Source organism: Strongylocentrotus purpuratus, unplaced genomic scaffold (genome assembly GCF_000002235.5).
Source record: "Strongylocentrotus purpuratus isolate Spur 01 unplaced genomic scaffold, Spur_5.0 spur5_contig_839, whole genome shotgun sequence".
Taxonomy (NCBI): domain Eukaryota; kingdom Metazoa; phylum Echinodermata; class Echinoidea; order Camarodonta; family Strongylocentrotidae; genus Strongylocentrotus; species Strongylocentrotus purpuratus.
This window is the reverse complement of record NW_022145545.1, coordinates 1,468,336-1,490,240: the sequence shown is the minus strand read 5'-3', so window position 1 is coordinate 1,490,240 and position 21,905 is coordinate 1,468,336. Positions and strand designations below refer to the sequence as shown.

Here is a 21,905-nt window from a genome sequence, read left to right as displayed (position 1 = left end):
TTCGGCCGGCGCGATTTTAAATTTTCGGGAGCAAAATAAAAAAGTTGAGTCGTTGCGAAATTTTGGGCCCGATTTTAAACCTCCCCCCCCCCCCCCCCTTAAAAAAAATCCTGCGTACGCCACTGGATGGGGGGTTGCATGTCCGGACACACATAAAGAAGAATAACAATTCTCTTTTGCATTCGGCTTTAATAGAAAATATTCACCAAACAGCACTAACCACCATGAATGTTTGCCTTACAATATTGCCCAACCTAAAGTCTTAAAAGATTTTAACACCACGGAGCTCCGGCGTCGTTGACCTCAACTGATACACAACATGTCCGGACACCCAACGCCTGGGTGTACAGAGTACGGGGCTTGTTCCTCTCTTGTTCTTTGAAAATGTGAGTGATTTGTATATTTTTAAGGTAATTTTAAAAATGTATTCGAACTAATCGAGATAGGGTATGACTTAATAACAATTTTCGGCGGCGCACTTTATTTCAAACACGTCAGAATCAGGTGAGAAATGACGGTCTATTTTCCATATTTCGGGGCGCTCCGGAACAAGGCGGCTGAACTACACGTATGGTATAGAACAATGGACCTACTAGTACTAGGTAGTATGTCCGTGGCGTTGATAGAACCAAGAAGTTACTAGTAAATTGTTGATAGAACTACCGAGTGACATTGCAAAGGTGGCAGATTTCCGCCATTTTCCCCTTTCTTTACGGCGTTATAACGCTCTAATACGGCATTCTAAATTACGGTGTTTTATTGTTTTTGGTTCCTAGCTTCAGTCGATACCTCTATGTTGTGTCATACTATACGGCCGTACACCTGGGAGCGCACAAAGGGGTTTTACAGCATGGAGTTACCATGTTTATAGTGACACACTGGTTATTGATTCTACAAACCTACTTGTTCAATGGCCTGCTTTCAAAAGGGAATGATATATATTATGTAGGAGTATCATCTACTTCGCTCTTTTAAGGGGTATAACATTGGGCAAGATTGGTTAAGGGTGATGAGAATGGGTTGGGCTTGGTGATTTAGCCTGAATGGTAAGGGGCTAGTGGAGGGGGGGGGGGGGGGTGGTGGTGGTTAAGGGGATATAAATTAAAAGGAGTATAAATTACCTACTTGGTTTTAAGGGGTTTATTGATTATGAACATTGGGCAGGATTGTTTGAGGGCAAGGGTGTCGATTTGTATCCGTGGTTGGGGGGGGGGGGGATGATAGGTGCCAAAATATTTTCGGCAATGGATCAAAGCAACCAAGAAGTAGAAGCGTGTGGCAGGTTGCACCCCTCCCCAAGGGCGTAGCCAGGATTTAATTTTAGGGGGGCGGTAGTGAGCACGCAAAGCTAGGGGGTTGGGTGCAGGGAATTAGGGGGAGCTTTCGGAAGCGCGGAAGCTTTGACGTTTCATTAACTTATTAGAGAAAGAAGACGATTCGGTGGACCGTTCTCGACCCTTAATCCTTGTTTGAATCAAGTTCCCCTTCCTCCGCGCTTAGCTCTGACGATTCATTAGATTATTAAAGGAAGAAGGCGATTCGATGTACCATTCTCGACTCTCAATCCTTGTCTGAATTCAGTTTCCCCCCTCCCGCGCGAAACGCGGAAGCTTTGACGTTTCATTTGATTATTACTCTTAATCTACGTCTAAAATCATTTTCGCCCATCCCGCGCGTAGCGCGAAAGCTTTCACGTTTCATTAAATTATAAGAAAAATAAGATGATTCGTTGTATCGTGTACTTTGACGTTTCATTTAATTATAACTCTTAATCCTAGTCTGAATTCAGTTGCCCCCCTCCCGCGCGCTTTGCCGTTTCACTAAATTATTAGAGAAAGAAGACGATTCGTTGTACTGTTCTCTATATTAATCCTTGTCTGAATTCCGTTTCCCCACATGATGTACGTATGGAACGTTCGTTTGCAAATCTTTGCATGCACAGCCCGGATGATGGGTAGCATGTTATCTCCCGGCAGTGCTTGTCGCAATAGCTTCTGGAAAGGATTATTGTATACTACTGTTAGTGTTTAACGGCCACTAATTAGGCCCATTAGTGACTATACAAAATATGCTCTTCCTGGCTATTTGGGAATATGTCAGTTTGCAACTGAAATGGAGAAACGCGAATTATGTTGAAAATCATGTGTTATCACGAAAATTAATAAATCACTTGTATGAAATACGCCAGTTACATAGGCCTACATCAGCTTTTCATAAAATAAAAATAAGTTGTGACATAATATTCGTTTTCCAAAAATGAATTTTTTAAAGGAAATATCAGGAAATAAAATGAGTAAAAAAAATAAAAATAAAGATACAATGACGTGAATTTTTAAAAGGGTGAACGGAAACGACATAACAACTAGTGAACTATCTTATAAGTCATACTAATGTCCGAAAATCTTTCTCCTTGTCTCCGATCTCATCACGAATTTGTCACAGAGTTCATCTATGTTTAAATTATTGTCTGATGTTGCAGATTGCTACTTTTGCGCTTCGCGCTTAACATTTAGCTCGTTGCTTTTTAACGCTGCTGCGTCTTTGCATTTGGCGCACTGCATTTCTATGATGCTGTTGATTGAACAAATTGAATAAATTCATCAATTCCTGATGAAGCCGTATGAGCGAGAATTCAATTTATTCTTGACGTCTCATATACGGTTGTCTCATTTACCTCGTATATATCTATGTATTATGAAAATGAGATAACAAAATGTGTATATTGACGGTCATCTTGCGAGTAATAACCATTAACTACTCTCATCGGGCTCTCATCATAAATTTTTCTCTTAATTTTTTTTTTGAGGGTGAATTATTGGGGGGGGGGGATGATTGTACAGGCCATCCCTCCACCTGAAATATTTGGGGGGGGGGGGATATATCCCCCCCCCCCATCCCCCCCGGGATCGATACCCATGTTTGAGGGTGATGAGAATGGGTTGGGCATAGTCATGTAACCTGGTAAGAGGCAAGCGGGGGGGGGGGGGTAGGGGTTAAAGATACTATGTCCCTTTTGCAGCCAACATTAAATTCTGTAGAACTTTGCAGGAATTATGAATATGTCATGTATGTCCTATCTGTGAAATTTAAACGTTAGCAGTGTCCTAATATTCAAATTATGCAAGGAAACCCGTTTACTTGCCAGACTTCACTGCCAGACACTATTGAGTGACTGACTGGCTTTTTCTTCTTTGGTATATAATACCATATATAAAATGAGCTGTAGAGGGTACATGAGCATTTGTCTACATCAATAACCCACTTCTTGTAATGGCCAAAATCAAAATGATTGAATCTTTGCGCAGCATAAGACGTACGACCATTCGGTACAATGGTCTGAAAATCAGACTATTACTTACTGGCTCTATAGCTCTTAAGTCGATTCGACAACTAATGGTTGGTTAGGGGCTAGTGGAGGGAGGAGGGGTTTCATTTGGCAGCATCCCCTTTATTAATTAAACCACCAATCCACCCTATACCCTGCCAAATCAGAAGAATTTTGTTTTTGTTTTTTCCGTATGTATTTACTCATTCAAATCCCTACACCCCTCCCCCTCTACAGCGTGGGTCTGTAACGGATTACTCCCGAATCACTCTCACCCAGGGGCTGTTTTTGTAGTAGAAGTAGTGGATCTCCGCAGTACAGGAGAAGCAAATAGTTGAGTTTTGTTGCAACTCAAAATAATTTTTGTGTGCGATATTGAAACACTGAGTGTCAAATTTGAAAGAATATGCAAATTGAATGACAAAATCATCTTTGTTTGATCAAAATCGGTTCAGAGACGGCTGAAATATCCTTACATAATAACCATTACTAATATTTATGGTGCCCCACAATAATTATTCGGTAATTTGAACTGTAGCCGCATAGATAATTATGTTGCTGTGTCGGGTCCGCAGTGTCGGTATACTGCTCGATCCTCGTGTACTATATCAATGCAGAAGTTTGAAGTCAGTGAGATAATATTACTATGTCGGTCGGCCGGCAATTTTTTTCTTCCCTATCGGACAAAGAAACATTTTTGAAAATTCAGACAATGATTCAGAGTCGATACAACGAATAGCCTTCTTTCTCAAATAATTTAATGAAACGTCAAAGCTTCCGCGCTTCGCGCGGGAGACGAAAAAAAAATCAGACAAGGATAAAGAGTAAAAAACAGTAGAACGAATCGTCTTCTTCTCTAATAACTTAATAAAACGTCAAAGCTTCCGCGATTGAATTTAGACAAGGATTGAGAGTCGAGAACGGTACAACAAATCGTCTCCTTTCTCTAATAATTCAATGAAACGTGAAAGCCTTCGCGCTTCACGCGGGATGTGCGAAAACGAAGACAAGGATTAAGATTTTTAATTTAATGAAACGTCAAAGCTTCCGTGCTTCGCGCGGGAGAGGGGGGGGGGGGTTACTGGATCCAGACAAGGACACGGTACAACGAATCGTCTTCTTGTTCTTATAATTTAATAAAACGTGAAAGATTGGGCGCAAATGAATTCAGGCAAGGATTAAAAGTATTAATTTAATGAAACGTCAAAGCTTTCGCGCTTCGTGCGGAAGGGGAAAGCTGAATTCAGACAAGGATGGAGAGTATAAAACGTTACAACGAATCTTCTTCTTGTTCTTATAATTTAATAAAACGTGAAAGATTGGGCGCAAATGAATTCAGGCAAGGATTAAAAGTATTAATTTAATGAAACGTCAAAGCTTTCGCGCTTCGTGCGGAAGGGGAAAGCTGAATTCAGACAAGGATGGAGAGTATAAAACGTTACAACGAATCGTCTTCTTTCTCTAATAATTTAATGAAACGTCAAAGTGGGGGGGGGGGGGGAGGGAACTGAATTCCGACAAGGATTAAGAGTAGAGAACGGTACAACGAATCGTCTTCTTTCTCTAATAATTTAATGATATGTCAAGGCTTCCGCGCATCGCGCGGGAGGGGGGAAACTGAACAATAATTTAGCTCCTGGCCCCGGGTTTATAGGGTTGAATTTGTAGACATTGGGACATTGGCATTAACATATTTGTTGTTAATTGGTGGCTAGTTTTACACCCCCCCCCCCCACTGAAAATGGTTATGGTAAAAATCCACATGTTCATTTCATATAATCAATAACTCGTGTTGATTTTTTTTAAAATATACTCATTACAACATTCATATAATCAACTTATATAAGACGCTTATAATAACGTAACAATATCCATATGCATGTGGACAAATCTCTTAGCCTGGTAGTGTTATGAACCGTGACAAAGTGAATAAAGTTGTATGTAGACACAGGGTAAGGGGAAAAGAGGAAGAAACCAAAGACAGAAGAGTAGAGAATAAGAATTAAAATAAGAGAGAGAGGAAAAGGGAGAGTTTTAGAAGAGGAAAAGATAACGAGAGGGGAGATAAAGAGGGAGAAATAGAGTATAACAAAACAAAATATAGGTACGAAGTCATAATATATGGTTCATAGAAGTTCAGATGCATTTAGCAAACTAACAAGATATGGGATGGGGCTCTGTCTATATCATTCCGTTCTAGTATAGGAAGTAATTCTTCTGTCTGGGTAAAGGCAACCAGGCTCTGAAGAGGAGTGAATATCACTTCAAATTATTTTAATGTTTAATTTGCAAGGCATTCTAATATGTAATGGACTGATGTCCTGATATTATTCTTCAAGATAGTTTCTGAATTCTCTCTATTAGGAGTACATTGTTGATTAGTAAGGCCTTAGTGCATCACAGGGAGGGGGGGGGGGGGGGGGGGAGGGTGTCACATGCTAGTTATATTATTAGTTTACAAATAATTTCTTCCACCATTAAACAACTTTTAGTGCTTGCGTGGCTTCATTTACTTTTTAAATGCCAGTTTGACAAACTCAAAGTTCACTATTTTTACTTCCGTTTCTATATTGCTTTAAGTCTGCACATGCAAACCTAATGATTGCCGATCAAAGTCCAAATTTATATGAGCCGCAGGGTTTGTAATTCGTTTCAAGTACATGACATCCTTGCATTTTTGTCCACCTTGACAGTTTTAGATTTGATCCTGTCGAGGAGACTTTGAGATACGAACAACTTGGTGACATTGGATAGCGCACTCTAAAAAACCACCATGTCTTCTGTAGTAAATCTTCTCCTGAGTGTGATCGAGTATATCGGGATAGCCAACCTCCTGACCACCATCACTATCTGCCTTGTGACCTTCTGGTATATCCGCATGAACTACGGGGCGTCGTTCCACTACCGTCTCCCCCCTGGCCCACCGGTCATTCCTTATCCTTTCGATTTCCTCATGGCACTATTCCCGTCAAGCAACCGCTTCGGCAGAATGATTTTCTTAAGTAAGAGGTAAATATCGAAGTTATTCAACATTTCTTGAAGTACTTTAACAATTGTATTTTGAATGATAGATCAATTTATTGTACGCCTGTTGCACAAGATGCCGATTGAGTTATTTGTGCAAATCAAAACTATTTGACAATTCATGTTTGCACACTTTCTTCGTTCATTCTCCTAATTGAAAAAAATACACAGAAATAAAAATTCAACAAACAAAAACAACGACCGACCGATCAGTAGCCTGCTCGGTCGCTGCTGGAATTAGGCATCGCCCAGCGATTAGGTCGGTGCCCGGGCGGCGACCGCCCAGGCACCGAGCGTATTTTGGGCGGCGAGTGAAAAGTGAGCAGGCGCCGCCCAAATTTTAACTCCGCGCTAAAACTTCAGCGGCGACCGAGCGATGCCCTAAAAACGAGCGGTGCCTGGGCGGCCGCCGCTCGGTGGCCGGGCAGCCGCCGGGCAGAATTGGTTAAATACTCGCCGCTCGGCCGCCGAGCAGACTACTTTTGGGTAATGTGACCATAGCATTATTGTCTGAAACTGATTAATTTGTGTTGATCTTGTTTACGATTGTTAGTATTCTTTGAATTTCTAGACATTCACTTTCTGATGGATGTCTCATGGGTTGACAATACAATGGTCATGTGGACTACAAAGATTTCTTCACACGTTTTCCTTTCCATTTTCAGATATGGTGACATAACATGTCTGCAGCTCGGCAGGAGAATGATAATTATGATTTCTAGCCCGAGTCTTGTCAAAGAACTTATCGTGAAACAAGCAGACGTGACATCTAACAGATCAGCACCCCCTTTCTTTACCTCTGTGATGGATTATAAAGGTACATCTCCCACTGTTTGCCATTATTATTACAAACATGATCGCTAGAACTTTCGAGGCATCAACCCAAGGGGATTTCAATACCCTTTTTTCGGTATTCCATGGAAATCATGTTCGGATTATTTAATACGTCATTGTTTGCACACTTCGATGGGCGATGGCAAGGCTAGGCCTATTGAAACTTCCCGAGTTTGATTTTTCGAAAGTCTTTGAGATCGTGTTCACATTAGTTTTATTAATCCAGGTACAGTATGTGGTTTTTGAAAAGATTTCTTTTATATTTCGATGAACTATATATTTTCATCTTTGCTATAATCAGCCAAATATAATTATCAGTAACAAAATTTATCATCCACGACCACACAGGCCTTTTAAAATGAACTTGTTGAGCCAACAAACGCCTATTACCTTTGTTCCACAGATACGTTCATAGTAGTTAGTCTACCATTAGCCACACGATTCACTTTGTTTGGCATGTTCAGCCTGGATCCCCCTCCTTTACACACACATCCAAGCTAAACCCGTGGGGGTAAATTCTACTCATTGACACGGTGGCAGCAGTGGGATAAGCTTAAATGATGTGTACTTCAATCATATTATTTGTTTACATTTTAAAACATCAATAAAAAACAGTTAATCCACTTATTAGGGGGCATCATCTTCAGTGATGGGGTACCCTGGCAGGAGATACGTCGTTTCAGTCTCTCAGCTCTACGCAACTTTGGCATGGGTAGGAAGGGCATTGAGACGAGGATACAGGAGGAGGCCCGCAACCTCTGTAACGCGTTTGCCCAACACTCCAGTGAGGCGTTCGACGCCATGCATCTTACCAACGCCGCCGTTTCCAACATCATCTGCAGTATCACCTTCGGGAGGAGGTTGGAGTACGATGACCCGGTCTTCATGGATATGATCCAGAGGCTGAGAAACGTTACAAGCGGGGTCGGGATTAACCCTATCATCCGGGAGCTGATGATGCGATTTCCCATCCTCCTCAAGACCCCACTTCTGGGGAAACCAAGGCAAACCTTTTGGGAGTCAAGGTAAGGAAGCAAAGCGATATTGAAGGATAGGGGACGGGCCTGGGACCCGTTTCACAGAGCATTTTTTCAATGACAAGTGACAAAAATTAGTGACAAGTCTGCTAATAACCAATCAGAAGCAAGGATTTCAGTAGCTTATAACAAAGACTGTCATATTTTGTCACTGATGACAAGTTTTGTGAAACGGGTCCCTGTTCTATTCGTAATGATACCGCAGCTGCATCTATCTCGTCATTAGTGTAACATGTAAACCTACGTCCTCATGCGCATTTGGTTTTGTGAACCTTTTAATCGGGTCAACTAGGAGGTCCCGATCTGCAGCACTTTATCCAAAGATTTTGATTTAAAGCCTCATTATATCACATTTCAACTTTCAAGACATTTGGCATGGGTAGGGAGGACATCAAGATGCGATGTAATTCGATTGCCCAACAACCCAGTGAGGCGTTCGCAATGGCCATAAGTGTCTGCAAGGGCTATCAGTTGTAGAATTATCCTTTTTTTGATACCAAGTACCTTTCAAATCTTTGTGTATTTGTACTACTTCTCAGAACTTTATAACGAAGGAGGTGATAGAGCACATTGAAAGCTACCATTCCTCTGACATCCGGGACATTATTGATATGTACCTGACCGAAGCAGAAAGACTGGAAGAGGAGAAGAAGAAGGCAAAGGAGGACAAGTTGAAACCATATTTGAACAAAGACGACATCTGGATGTGCGTTTTCGATCTATTCCTTGCAGGAACTGAGACCACATCAACGGCGTTACTCTGGTTCCTCCTCGTAATGGCAGCCAAACCTGATGTACAAGAAAAGGTAAAAAAACCCGCCCAGGTTCTATTTTTATATCTTTCTGTTTCATGCAATATACATTACAAGAGTGAAGCCTAAACCACCGAGAAGGTATATTTGCTGTAGGCCCTTCCTGCAAGTTGATTTCCATCAGGTAAGCTAGTGCCAAACGAGACATGACATGTTAGAGACTTCGTTGAATCAACTTGTTGAGGACAAGAAGACAGGAAATGAACTGGACATTATTTCCGATTAATCTAGGCTTTATTTCATGGAAGGGTTTCCGTTAGGTTTGTGGTTAGGATAAATGTTTCGCAGAGTGTGTGATCCATGTTTTAAGTTAGAAATTTGGTTTGTGTAGGGTATAGTGACCGCAGAGGAATTGTTGTTTGAGCATGACTCTTATATCTGTAAAATGCATTACAGTCGTATATTATATTTTGTTATTTTCCTTATAGATATATCAAATTAATTCTAGAGACCGCCTGCATTTCATGTACCAATTTGTTACATTTATAATTAATGTCACAGGTTATAAGTGAGATCGACCGTGTTGTTGGACGCGAGAGAGCACCTTGCATGGAAGACCGTAAGGACATGCCGTACACAGATGCCACCTTAATAGAGGTACTTCGCTACAGACCTGTCGCTCCGCTTGGTGTCCCGCATGTCACCGCCAAAGACGTCGAGATCGGAGATTACACCATCCCGAGAGACACCGAAATCATGATCAATATCATTGGTATACACCTGGATCCGAGGTTGTGGGACGAACCAGAAGAGTTTAACCCTCATCGCTTCCTCAGTGAAGACGGAAAGACAGTGATTAAACCCCAGGATGCTTTCACTGTCTTTGGTGCAGGTAAGGAAATCTGAGAATGGTGTTGCCTTCATTGACAAGGTTGACAATAGGGGCGTAACAATGTTTGTAGACCAAACATAATATGATGGGCTTAATTTTAAGATCCTCTGTAATGCTACATTCATGATACTGCATGTAGCTGGTCCATCTCGATGTTGGCAAGTACTGCATTAAGATATAAAACGTTTTCTTCCTCAGGCGTAAAGACGAGCCCTAGAACAGACCAACAACAGACCCCCCCCAAAAAAAAAAAAAAAAAAAAAACACAACAACAACAACAACAACAACAGCAACAACAACAAAACAACAAATCTTTGCCATTGAACAAATTGTGGGCGGGCGCCATCATAACCAATTCTCAGGATCTCAGCTGCTATGTGGCAAATCGCTCGTGAAATATATAGAGCTCTAAGTGTATATAAAAATAAAGGAGAAATCACAGGACTCGGCAGTTGGTTGAATTTTTGGCAAGTGGCAGAGTGCAAACAAGTGAGCAACGACAGTTGTATTTGGTATGTTGAAAGCTTTGTTGAAGTATGTTACCACAATCGTATAATAATGGTGCAAGACGCTTACAACGTATTGAACGGTATCATAAAGTTTGTTTTACTGATTATACAATAATTGTTTTTGGTGAAGTCTTCATTGGTCTTATTTTTCCATGTGTGTACAGGTCGGCGTGTATGCCTTGGTGAGCAGCTAGCCCGGATGGAGTTCTACCTCTTCGCTACTACCCTCATGCAGAGATTCCGCTTTCGCTTGCCTGAAGGCGAGTCTGGCGACTTTGGCTTTGAACACTGTCTTGGCACCATTGCGCCAAAGAACTTTAAAATCCTAGCCCAGGAACGATAGGTTCTGAATTTCACTAGGACTTTTGTAAAATGGTAATGCACTGACTTTCATGTTAAGCTTTTCACTCTCGTCTCTCAAACCACGAAGATGTAACAAACACACCCCGTGGAGATATAGCAAAATTATCTACAGTTTTCTTATTTGTATCTTTTTCCTTCTATACATCATGGATATAATTTTTATGATGGTCAGTTATACAGGAAACAAGTTTTGTTGTGTCAAAAAAGGAAATTCAGGCACAACCATAATATGTCCAGCTCTAGGCATAGACGCACTTAAAGATGTTATCTTGGTTTTAATCAAAGCGGAAAATGAGAGAAACATAGCAAATTAGTGAAAGTTTGAGCAATTTCGATAACAAATAGGGAAGTTATGAATTTTTAAAGTTTTCATCAGTGAAATACAAATTGGCAACACTTACGTAGTTAGCAAGCTACTCTCCAAAATGTTGTTAGTTATAGAGTGGTGAAGTGTGACCTCATTAAAAACGAATTTTTAGAATTTCTCAATTTCTTTTCCCCTTCATTTTCCGATAGAGCATAAAAAATAATTTCCAAAATATCGAAAAACCGATTGAATGTGTTAAGTATTGGCTGAGATATAACCATCTGAATAGATAGATTTCCTATAAGGACTCACTTTTTTGTTCTGGTTCATAATATTACGAGCCAGAGCAAAATAACACTGAGTTCCTATTGGAAATATATTTATTCAGATGGTCATATCTTAACATATTCAATTGGTTTTTTTCGACATTTGGACATAATCTTTTAATGTCTTTCGGAAAATAAAGAAAAACAATTGAGAAATTCTAAAAATAGAGTTTTATGATGTCACAGCTACGGTACTCTATTGATGACGGAATAGGCTAGTTTCATACAGGGGTTGTAAACAAAAGCTTATTTGCAGCCATAGTAGTTATATTTCGGATTCATCTATGATAGAAAAAAATTTAAAGGGAATTTGAAAGGGATTTAAAGGTACAGGGCAAATTGGAAGGGACTTCGCAATATATGTCACAGAGTTGCCAATTTATGTTTGATCGATCACACCTTAAAATATTCAAACTTTCTTGCTTTTAATTTGCTTTTGCTCAAACTTGACAGACCTGTTTCTCTAATTTTTCTGCTTCTATCAATGTGGCGGAATTTCCCTTTAACATACTGGGATGCAATGGCCTACGATCGGCTTTTAATTTGTTCGCAAGTCGGAGTCGACGAATAACCGTGGCAGGCATCTACTCAAGGAGGACGTGTCTGTTGCACACGAGGTGCCATTTTTAAACGAAATGTCCGTGAAATTCAAGTGGGTTAATTGACTTCTTCTATTTTGCGATAGATATACATGAATCATTCCTACCACCCCCTCTCTCTCTCTCTCCCTTTCGTTTACTCTTTCTCTCCTATTCCATTTTCATCTTATTTCCTATTTGTATGAAATGTTTTATATTTGTTTATATTATGTTTTTATAGTATATTTTGTGTATTTTTATGTGTATTGTAAGATATTTGAAATGTGATTTGTTTGTTACAGCAGGGCTCCCTTGGAAAGCAGGCCTTGCGGCTTGAATGGGACCACCCTGCTTTTATAAAGAAGACATGAATAAATAAATAAATAAATTTGGTGACGTAACAATGCGTCAAAGACTGACTGGCCCAGTTGTTGACTTGCCCAGTAAAAATGGGAAACGTACATAAATGGAATACGAAATGAACAGTATAAAACAGTTAAAATAAATTGAATTGGTATGGTATGGTATTTATTGAATCCTGCATCGAAGTTAAATATACTGAATTGCACAATGATATACATGTACATTGCGTTTTAAAAACAAGTGTACAATTTAAAACAGTATTATTTACATAATCATAAATACACGTGTACATATTTTTTTTAATTTGATTTCATTTCATTTTTGCATTTTGCCAAATATAATATAACTGAATAACAAACAACGTATCGATGTAAGGTATAATACAACATATACAAACAATAACTTCTTTATGTCAAAATCGCAGCACTGATTAGAGGTCATGAGCACATACAGTGTGTAGCCTAGTACATAATACACAATGTACATAGTTTGTGTGCATCTATTCACTGACAGTAAAGTAGAGCTGACGTGCATGAATGACCATGCGTCTTTGTTGTAGTGGCTTTGTAAACTATGTAAGGCAGAGTATATTATGTTTATTTTAATGTTGATGAGAGTATATACACATTTACATGTACTTAAGCGTTATTAATTGGTTATGGTATTGAATACTGTAGCTGAAGACTAAAGGCTTATAGCTAAAGGGGATATGTTTGAATGATAAGAAATACATTTCTTCTTTTACATAGAATTACTCAATGAATATTGAAGTATCATTGACTAAGTGATATGCATTTATTGTCGACTCTAAATTGTTACATGAAGAGGTTTTGAACATGTAGTTACTGATGTTCTTTCTTTTATTGTTTCTTTTCTGCTTTTGCAGAGGTTTTTCTTCTTTGTATTGAAATTTATGCAGATTAGCTCAAGTAGGAAATAAAATTCCGCTCATATCCTACAACCTCGAGTCGTGTCATTGTGTTCTGGTAGTGCATCCTTCCTGACAACCGCCCCCCCCCCCTTCTCTCGAATTACCAGAATACTACATTAATATAATTGCCTTAATTTGTATTTAAAAAAAAGTGGAAATATATTCGACAATTATTAACTTATAATAAAAACTTTAATGTTATTTGATCCGTGTTCAGGCGTCAGTTATAGTCAATACATTTGTAATACATTTGAACAAAGGTACGCTGTATTGTTATCCATAAAGTTATATACTTCATCCATCAAGAATAACTCATATTGTTTGTTTGATTGATTTTATTTCTGCGTTCAAAAAGATACAAATTCAAAGTACAAACATTCGAACAATAACAAATACAATGAATAAAATGTTTACAAAAATAATTAAATAGAAAATAGTGTACAATTATATCATACGATAAACATGTACGAAGCATACAAATAAGATGAGAAATATTTAGTAAATATTTTTCAATAAATTAGAGAGGTAATTTAGAACGCAGGAGACCACCATCGTGAGCGTTTAGGCCGGAGATGGATTGTCACAAGAAAAGAGGTTCAACAAAAGATATTTCAAATTTATATAGACAACGGTGTATATACGATTTGATTTGTGTGCTATCATCAAATATCCATCAATAAGTTATGAGGTCAGAAAGCTATTGCAAATAAAGTCGAAATCTATATGACGATTATTAACTCGTAATAAAGTTATGCAAATTATTGAGTGCTCATTGCGTATGTTTCTTTCAAGGCGTCAGTTATAATATAAACACTGTAGTTTGAATAAAGTAATGCTGTATTGTTGCACTTTTTTCCCCGAAAAATAAAAAATTGAAAATTTGACCGATCGATATTTCGTTCCGTTAGGGGGGGGGGGGGGGGGGTAAGGTCACCTTTTTTTTGCACCCATTAGCACATTTTTTATTTTATTTAAAAAAATAAAATAAGGAGGGGGGATTTTCTCCAAAACATACCCACACAAAATTGAGAGAGAGAGGGAGGGGGGGGGGGCGTTCGACCCCCAAAACCGCCCCTTGCGTAAGCGCCTGTGAGGGGGTGTGGTGATACTGTAAAGGAACACGTACCAGAGAATGACACCACCAATGTCTTGCACCGGGCCAGTTTTTCAATTTCTCCGGTAGAGCAGAAGAAGCTCAAACCAACAACTACTCCAGGGGAGTGTTTCACAAAGACTAAGATCGACTTTAAGTTGGACCTAACTTTGGCAGGCCATTCATGCGACTGGTTGCTCTCACAATTGGTCTCTCAATTATGATCTTTAGATTATATATTTTTTTTTCAATAATGAACTATCAAAAAATGTTAATTCTGTAGATTTTTGACCATGATTTGTACGTCTCTTGAGAAACAAATGTCAGGAATGGTCAGAGGAACTAGTGCCCTGGCAATGATTCTATGTACACTCGTTGATCCTAGCCTCACGGTTGATACTATACCTTACTGTCTTTGAAAATAAGAGTATCTTTGCATTACTAGATGCAATGCACGTGAACTGCGTGAGAGAAGTGAAGCATGCGTATGATTCCCACAAACTTAATTCAAAACAATTTTCGTTTTTAACAAAAAAAAATCATGTCATATCAGGTATATGGTGACAGAAGTTGGTTTACGGTTAAGGAAGAGGCAGGGTGTCATTTGAATCAGGAGATAAACGTAGATAAATGTGAATTTGAAGCAGGTTCGAAAATATTTCATTTGGATGGAAAGCGCTTTACTGCATGTAGTCAAGAAATTCAGGAGAGTCCCATATACGAGAACATTCAAGAATACTACAACATGAAGGGAACTAACAGGATGCTCCCGGGGCAGAAGGGTATCAATTTAACGGGGGAAAATTGGTCAAGACCAAATTTGAAATCAGCGATTCCGTCAGAGCTTTCAGTTATGTGAAGAAATAGTTTTATAACTTGATATTTGTTTGGATTTGGTTTTTGATAATCCAACATTTAACAAAATAACAACAAAATGCATTAAAGAAAAGAGAAATTAAGAAAATGATAGTCCAAAGATACCTGACTGACGCTCATCCCTTTTTCCGTAATCAGGCCACAATCGCTGAAATGAATCAAGAGTTTCCAAGACCCTTACCACTGCACATGGACAGCTATCTCCTTCATCACCACACACACCAGTCATGATAATCGGATATTCTCCATCGAGAGCCCCAGTTGTCCGTCGACTGCGGAAGCAGAAAACAATCATAGAGGGAGTGAATACACCAAGTGGAACAAGCAGACCTCCATCTCCAGCAACCTCCTTTGTTCAGATGGAGGTAGACGTTCCTGAAAAGGCCGTTCGGAGTCTCTAGAATCTCCGCAGAAAGCTTAACTACGAGAAGGAGATGGAGGTGGCGGCGGCGGCGGAGGAGGAGGAGGACCATCTAGACACAGATGTCAGTATTCAGGAGGTGGAGACGGTGACGACGGAGGCAAAAGACGACATACAATTTCCTGTAGCACCTGTCCTCATGGCAGTCAAGGCACTTTCGGGTCTTATACACGAGTCGGTGCATCAGTCGTGCACAGGATGCAGACTCAACTATCCCAGTCAGAAAGACCACGAAGACTGTTTGTGGCTAGATAAATGTGAATTTGAAGCAGGTTCGAAACCATTTCATTTGGGTGGGAAGCGCTTTGCTGTAGTCAAGAAATTTAGGGGAGTCCCATACGTGAACATTCGAGAATATTACAACATGAAGGGTACTAACAGGATGCTCCCTGGGCAGAAGGGTATCAATTAACGGGGGAAAATTGGTCAAGACCAAATTTGAAATCAGCGATTCCGTCAGAGCTTTCAGTTATGTGAAGAAATAGTTTTACAACTTGATATTAGTTTGGTTTTGGTTTTTGACAATCCAAAATTTAAAAAAAAGAATAACAACAAAATGAAATACAGGAAAAAGAAAAAAGGAAGAAAAGAAGTTAGTTCAAAAATACCTGACTGACGCTCATCCCTTTTCCGTAATCAGGCCACAATCGCTGAAATGAATCAAGAGTTTCCAAGACCATTACCCACTGCACATGGATAGCTATTTCCTTCATCACCACACACACCAGAAGTCATAATCATCGGATATTCTCCATCGAGAGCCCCAGTTGTCCGTCGACTGCGGAAGCAGAATGCAATCATAGAGGGAGTGAATACACCAAGTGGAACAAGCAGACCTCCATCTCCAGCAACCTCCTTTGTTCAGATGGAGGTAGACGTTCCTGAAAAGGCCGTTCGGAGTCTCTAGAATCTCCGCAGAAAGCTTAACTACGAGGAGGAGATGGAGGTGGCTGCGGAGGAGGAGGAGGAGGACCATCTAGACACAGATGTCAGTATGTAAGAGGTGGAGACGGCGAAAGACGACATACATCTTCCAGTAGCACCTGTCCTCATGGCAGTCAAGGCACTTTCGGGTCTTATACACGAGTCGGTGCATCAGTCGTGCGCATGATGCAGACTCAACTATCCCAGCCAGAAAGACCATGATGACTGTTTGTGGCTAGAGTGGCCAGACAGGGTAGATAAATATTTCGATGAGGCCATCACCAAGCTCACCGAGGAGCGATAACTTTCGCTAATTTGTAAACATGGTGTACATCGAGAATGAAATGTTTGAAGAGGAGTAGAATCGACGCTTTTTCAGTTGCGTGAAAGAAACCACACATTTTTTTCATAGTGAACTATAAAAGAAGGACGTTCTGCCATTCATCATAAGCAAACTAAAAGACCTATAACGGCGGAATAACTTTAACCGGAAATTTAAAAAGTGAATTTCGTATACTCATTTGAAGTATGTATCCACGTTTTTTCATGAATTAAAAACAACTAATCTGTAACCGCGTAATTTTTTAACTTAACTAAAGTGCATCAGTCGTGCACAGGATGCAGACTCAACTATCCCAGCCAGAAAGACCATGATGACTGTTTGTGGCTAGATAAATGTGAATTTGAAGCAGGTTCGAAACCATTTCATTTGGGTGGGAAGCGCTTTGCTGTAGTCAAGAAATTCATGGGGGTCCCGAATACGTGAACATTCGAGAATACTACAACATGAAGGGTACTAACAGGATGCTCCCGGGGCGGAAGGGTATCAATTTAACGGGAGAAAATTGGACAAGACCAAATTTGATATCAGCCATGACGTCATAGCTTTCAGTTTTTTTTTTTACCTGACTGCTAAGAAGGCATAAATGCTTGTGAAGAAATAATGTACAACTTGATATTTGTTTGGTTTTGGTTTTTGATAATCCAACATTAAGAAAAGAAGAAGAACAACAAAATGAAATAAAAAGAAAAAAGAAGATATAGTCCAAAAATACCTGACTGACGCTCATCCCTTTTCCCGTAATCAGGCCACAATCGCTGAAATAGTTCAAGAGTTTCCAAGACCCTTACCCACTGCACATGGACAGCTATCTCCTTCATCACCACTCACACCAGATGTCATGATCATCGGATATTCTCCACCAAGAGCCCCGGTTGTTTGCCGACTGCGGAAGCAGAATGCAATCATAGAGGGAGTGACTACACTAAGGGTTACAAGCAGACCTCCACCACCAGCAACCTTCTTTGTTCAGATGGAGGATCCTGAAAAGGCCGTTCAAAGTCTCTAGAAACACCTTGAAAGCTGAACTACGAGGAGGAGATGGAGGTGGAAGTGGCGGCGGTGGCGGAGGAGAACCGTCTAGACACAGATGTCAGTATGCAGGAGGTGGAGACGGTGACGATGGAGGCGACATACATTTTCCTGTAGCACCTGTCCTCATGGCCGTCAAGGCACTTTCGGGTCTTATACACGAGTCGGTGCATCAGTCGTGCACAGGATGCAGACTCAACTATCCCAGCCAGAAAGACCATGATGACTGTTTGTGGCTAGAGTGGCCAGACAGGGTAGATAAATATTTCGATGAGGCCATCACCAAGCTCACCGAGGAATGATATACTTTCGCTAATTTGTAAACATGGTGTACATCGAGAAAGAAATGTTCAAAGAGGAGTTGGACGCTTGTGTGAAAGAAGCCAGGTACTTTATTAAAAGCGAACTGAAAAAGAAGGACGCTCTGTCATTCATCATGAGCAAACTAAAAGACCTTTAGGGGCGGAATAACTTGAATAAAATGAATGAATTTCTTATACCCATTTGAAGTATGTATCCATGTTTTTGTAATGTATTTTTTAAAAACTCTATAACCATGTAAATGTTGAACGTTTAAAAAAAAATATTTACCTGCTTTTTCAGGTTGCAGAAAATGTTTAATAATTTGAATTAGATTTACACTTTTTTTTAAATCTTTTGTAAACGTAAACTTTCCGAGTTATATATAGAAAAGTATTTCTGAACAAACGGAAAATGGGTTCAAACAGCGGTATTCCTGTGAACAATCTTTGAATGTTACATTTACGTGACATTCTGAACATGTTGATCGGAGTGATTCAACCGTAGAAAGTATATGGTACATTCGCTGAACTTGGATCGTTAGCTGTGACACTGAAGTTCAAGTTCCCGACACGATGTTTCTCCGATAAACATGTAATAACAGATAACAATGCAAGCATCACCAAAGATAAAATCAAACTAAATACTGTTTAAGCTGTTGCTGCAATATTGGTGATATTGCCTACATTGGGCATGTTTTCAGACAAAATGCAAAGAATAAAAGCGGAATTCGTTTTGAACTTTTGCCCCCTTCTGGCATTTGCAAGTGTATGATATTAAATGAGACATTTTCATCCAGCGAGAATTTTTCGTGTGATTGCAACACAGTCTCGAGTTTCGTAGAAAATGCATTATTGTCAAGCTGGTCACGCCTCACGACTTACGGGTTTATCTAGCTGGAGTAGCTGGGGTGAATTAAACACTATCCTGACAAAATGCCTCTCATTCGATCCTTGAAGCATGTCATTCACAATCTCATCGAACATATATATTCCACTTACACGAGGCATTATGTCAATCAAAGGCCCAAAACTTAATCTGTGCTAAACTTCTTGTGTTTCTGGCTAAATCTACTTACATTGTACATATAAAAGTATTGTCGGATCTTGGAAGAGTCTCGCTTGCAGGACTCTTGTTGCTTGCAGCATTCGATGATGATGATCCTCCTAGTCTATTAGAGTCACCGCAGTCCTACCAGCCACAGATTGCTTGGATCGGGGTCCGTTGGTGGAGGGTCCACCCTGTGTGTAGTCCATGGAATGGAATCAGGCCGTACATGATGCACCGCTGATGCCACACTACGCCACTGGTTGCTGCTTGGCCGATGGAAGTCGACTGGTGGAAGGCCTGCCCTGCATGTAGTCCCTGATCGTCACATGCACCCTTGGCTGTCCGATAGATGTGGAGGATCTTTGTGCAGGCCTACCATCTACAGCATGATCTGTATTTTTTGTTGATAAACACACGCATCGATTGATTACGATAATGCCGCACACACTTTTGCAATACGTATATGTGAATTCTATATTACTTTTACCGAAGAACAAAAACAAAAACAAAATCAAAAAAAATATTCATGCCTAGATCGAATAAGACATGAATCGAGTATGTTGCTATGTTAGACGTAACCAAAATCATTACATACACGACGATTAGATACATACAAATATAACTTCAACTTACCTGTACTGTTTGTATCAAGGGTCTCCTCCTGTCCTAGATAATACGTTATCTTGGCAAAGATCAAGCAGTGATGATTTGGCTCGAGGTCTTCGTATAACTCATCACGTAAGGCCGACACATCAGCCAGGCATGTACAGGCATGTAATCGCTGTACAAGTTCGTCCATGGTAAATGATGCTGAATGTACGAGTTGGCTAATGGCGAATAAAGTTGGAGCATCTTCTTAAGTGATCGGCAGACTAACTTAAATTGATAGTTTAACAGGTTTGGGCCCACTCCACTCCACAGTGCACTCCCAATCGTAACAATCGTCCAATCAACTGATAGATAAAACTTCTACCGTTACGTAATACCTCACCATCAGCCAACCAGAGGGAAGCACAAGGAAGGAAGAGGGAGTGACCTCATACTTACCACCGCCATTGGTCAGGCATTGTTTCCCTTCCTGGTCATCACTAACTCTATTGTTATTACCCACCCCACTTCCTCTCTACCTGCGACCCATCCCCACGCAAAGGAGGTACACCCTTGATCCTAACAATAGACTTGAACTTGCTGCTTCCCCTGTATTGTCCGCTTATTTCCTCCCAAACAATAGTCTACTGTTCTCAATAGATGAGACCATCCGGCGCAGAGCTGACCAGTCCAACAACAACTATTAAAAAAGGAAATACACGAACAAATACCTTCTCTCTCTCTCTCTCTCTCTCTCTCTCTTTCCTTACCGTATCATCATCATCATCATCAAGGGTGCCGATTTGTATCCTTTGTTGGGGGGGGGGGGGATAATAGGTGCCAAAATATTTTTGGCAATGGATCAAAGCAACCAAGAGGTAGAGGCGTGTGGCAGGTTGCACTCCCTCCCTTCCAAGTTATTAAGTTTTTCAAGTCACCCTCAATAAAGAGAACATTTTAGAGAATATGGGACCCATGTGGGTCCCACATGGGCTTGCTACCTGGGTTAGTATCCTCTCAAGCATATAGGCAGGATTTTAATTTAGGGGGGGCGGTAGTGAGCACCACCTAGGGGGTAGGTGTAGGGAGGGGTCCCCCCCCCCTCACAGCGCGAAGTTTCATTAAATTATTAGAGAAAGAAGACGATTCGTTGTACCATTCTCGACTCTTAATCATTTTCTGAATTCAGTTCCCCCCCCCCCTTCCCGCGCGAAGCGCGGAAGCTTTGACGTTTCATTAAATTATCAGAGAAAGAAGACGATTCGTTGTATCATTCTCGACTCTTAATCCTTGCTTGAATTCAGTTCCTCCTCCCTCCCCCTGCTCGCGCGAAGCGCGGGAGCTTTGACGTTTCATTAAATTATGAGAATAAGAAGACGATTCGTTGTACCATTCCCGACTCTTAATCCTTATCTGAATTCAGTTCCCCCCTTCCCGCGCGAAGCGCGGAAGCTTTGACGTTTCATTAGATTATTAGAGAAAGAAGACGATTCGTTGTACCGTTCTCGACTCTTAATCCTTTTTCTTCCTACGTCCTCTTCCTTTCTTCTTTCTCTCTCTTTTTTTTCGGCGTTTTTTTTTTTTTTTTTTTTTTTTTTTTTTTTGGGGGGGGGGGGGTCGACCGCCTCCACCACCCCCTGGCTACGCGCCTGTATCCTCTCTGTCTCTCATTATCTCTCTCTCCCACTCTCTTCTTCTTTTTTGCTTGTTAACGCTGCGGCTTTGCATTTGGCGCACTGCATTTCTATGATGCTGTTGATTGAATAAATTGAATAAATTCTTCAATTCAATTTATTCTTGTATCATATACGGTCGTCTCATTTACTTCGTTTTCTATTTATATATGTATGTATTATGTAAATGAGATATACTGATGATCATCTTGCGAGTAATAACCATTAACTACTCTCATCGGGCTCTCATCATTAATTTTTTTATTTTTATTTTTTTATGTTGAATTATTGGGGGGAGGGGGGATGATTGTACAGGCCATCCCCCCACCTGAAATATTGGGGGGGGGGGGATATATCCCCCCATCCC

General features: G+C 40.3%; 2 protein-coding genes across 2 annotated transcripts; one reads left to right on the top strand and one right to left on the bottom strand.

Moving 5' to 3' along the window:
- The first annotated feature begins 190 nt into the window (after positions 1–190).
- LOC115918702 (cytochrome P450 2C15-like) lies at positions 191–11,440 on the top strand. The gene is made up of 8 exons (XM_030987412.1): positions 191–386; positions 6,019–6,334; positions 7,015–7,166; positions 7,815–8,208; positions 8,587–8,647; positions 8,760–9,026; positions 9,534–9,864; positions 10,538–11,440. The coding sequence occupies exons 2-8, from the start codon at positions 6,099–6,101 to the stop codon at positions 10,714–10,716; spliced, it is 1,620 nt and encodes a 539-aa protein (XP_030843272.1). The 5' UTR covers positions 191–386; positions 6,019–6,098; the 3' UTR covers positions 10,717–11,440.
- A 7,827-nt stretch (positions 11,441–19,267) lies between these two features.
- On the bottom strand, positions 19,268–20,165 carry LOC115924967. Its single transcript, XM_030988010.1, has 2 exons — positions 19,911–20,165; positions 19,268–19,668 (listed from the first exon to the last, which is right to left on the bottom strand). Exons 1-2 carry the CDS (start codon positions 20,074–20,076, stop codon positions 19,526–19,528), a joined length of 309 nt encoding a protein of 102 aa, XP_030843870.1. The 5' UTR covers positions 20,077–20,165; the 3' UTR covers positions 19,268–19,525.
- Between the last annotated feature and the right edge of the window lie 1,740 nt (positions 20,166–21,905).

What these genes read in the sequence shown, in the direction of transcription:
- LOC115918702 (XM_030987412.1), top strand. Translation starts at nt 6,099, where the DNA reads ATGTCTTCTGTAGTAAATCTTCTCCTGAGTGTGATCGAGTATATCGGG. An exon ending in AACCTGATGTACAAGAAAAG is followed by an intron (nt 9,027 to 9,533) that starts GTAAAAAAACCC and finishes TTAATGTCACAG; the next exon opens with GTTATAAGTGAGATCGACCG. An exon ending in TTTCACTGTCTTTGGTGCAG is followed by an intron (nt 9,865 to 10,537) that starts GTAAGGAAATCT and finishes ATGTGTGTACAG; the next exon opens with GTCGGCGTGTATGCCTTGGT.
- LOC115924967 (XM_030988010.1), bottom strand. Translation starts at nt 20,076, where the DNA reads ATGGACGAACTTGTACAGCGATTACATGCCTGTACATGCCTGGCTGAT. An exon ending in CCTTGATACAAACAGTACAG is followed by an intron (nt 19,669 to 19,910) that starts GTAAGTTGAAGT and finishes CAAAAAATACAG; the next exon opens with ATCATGCTGTAGATGGTAGG.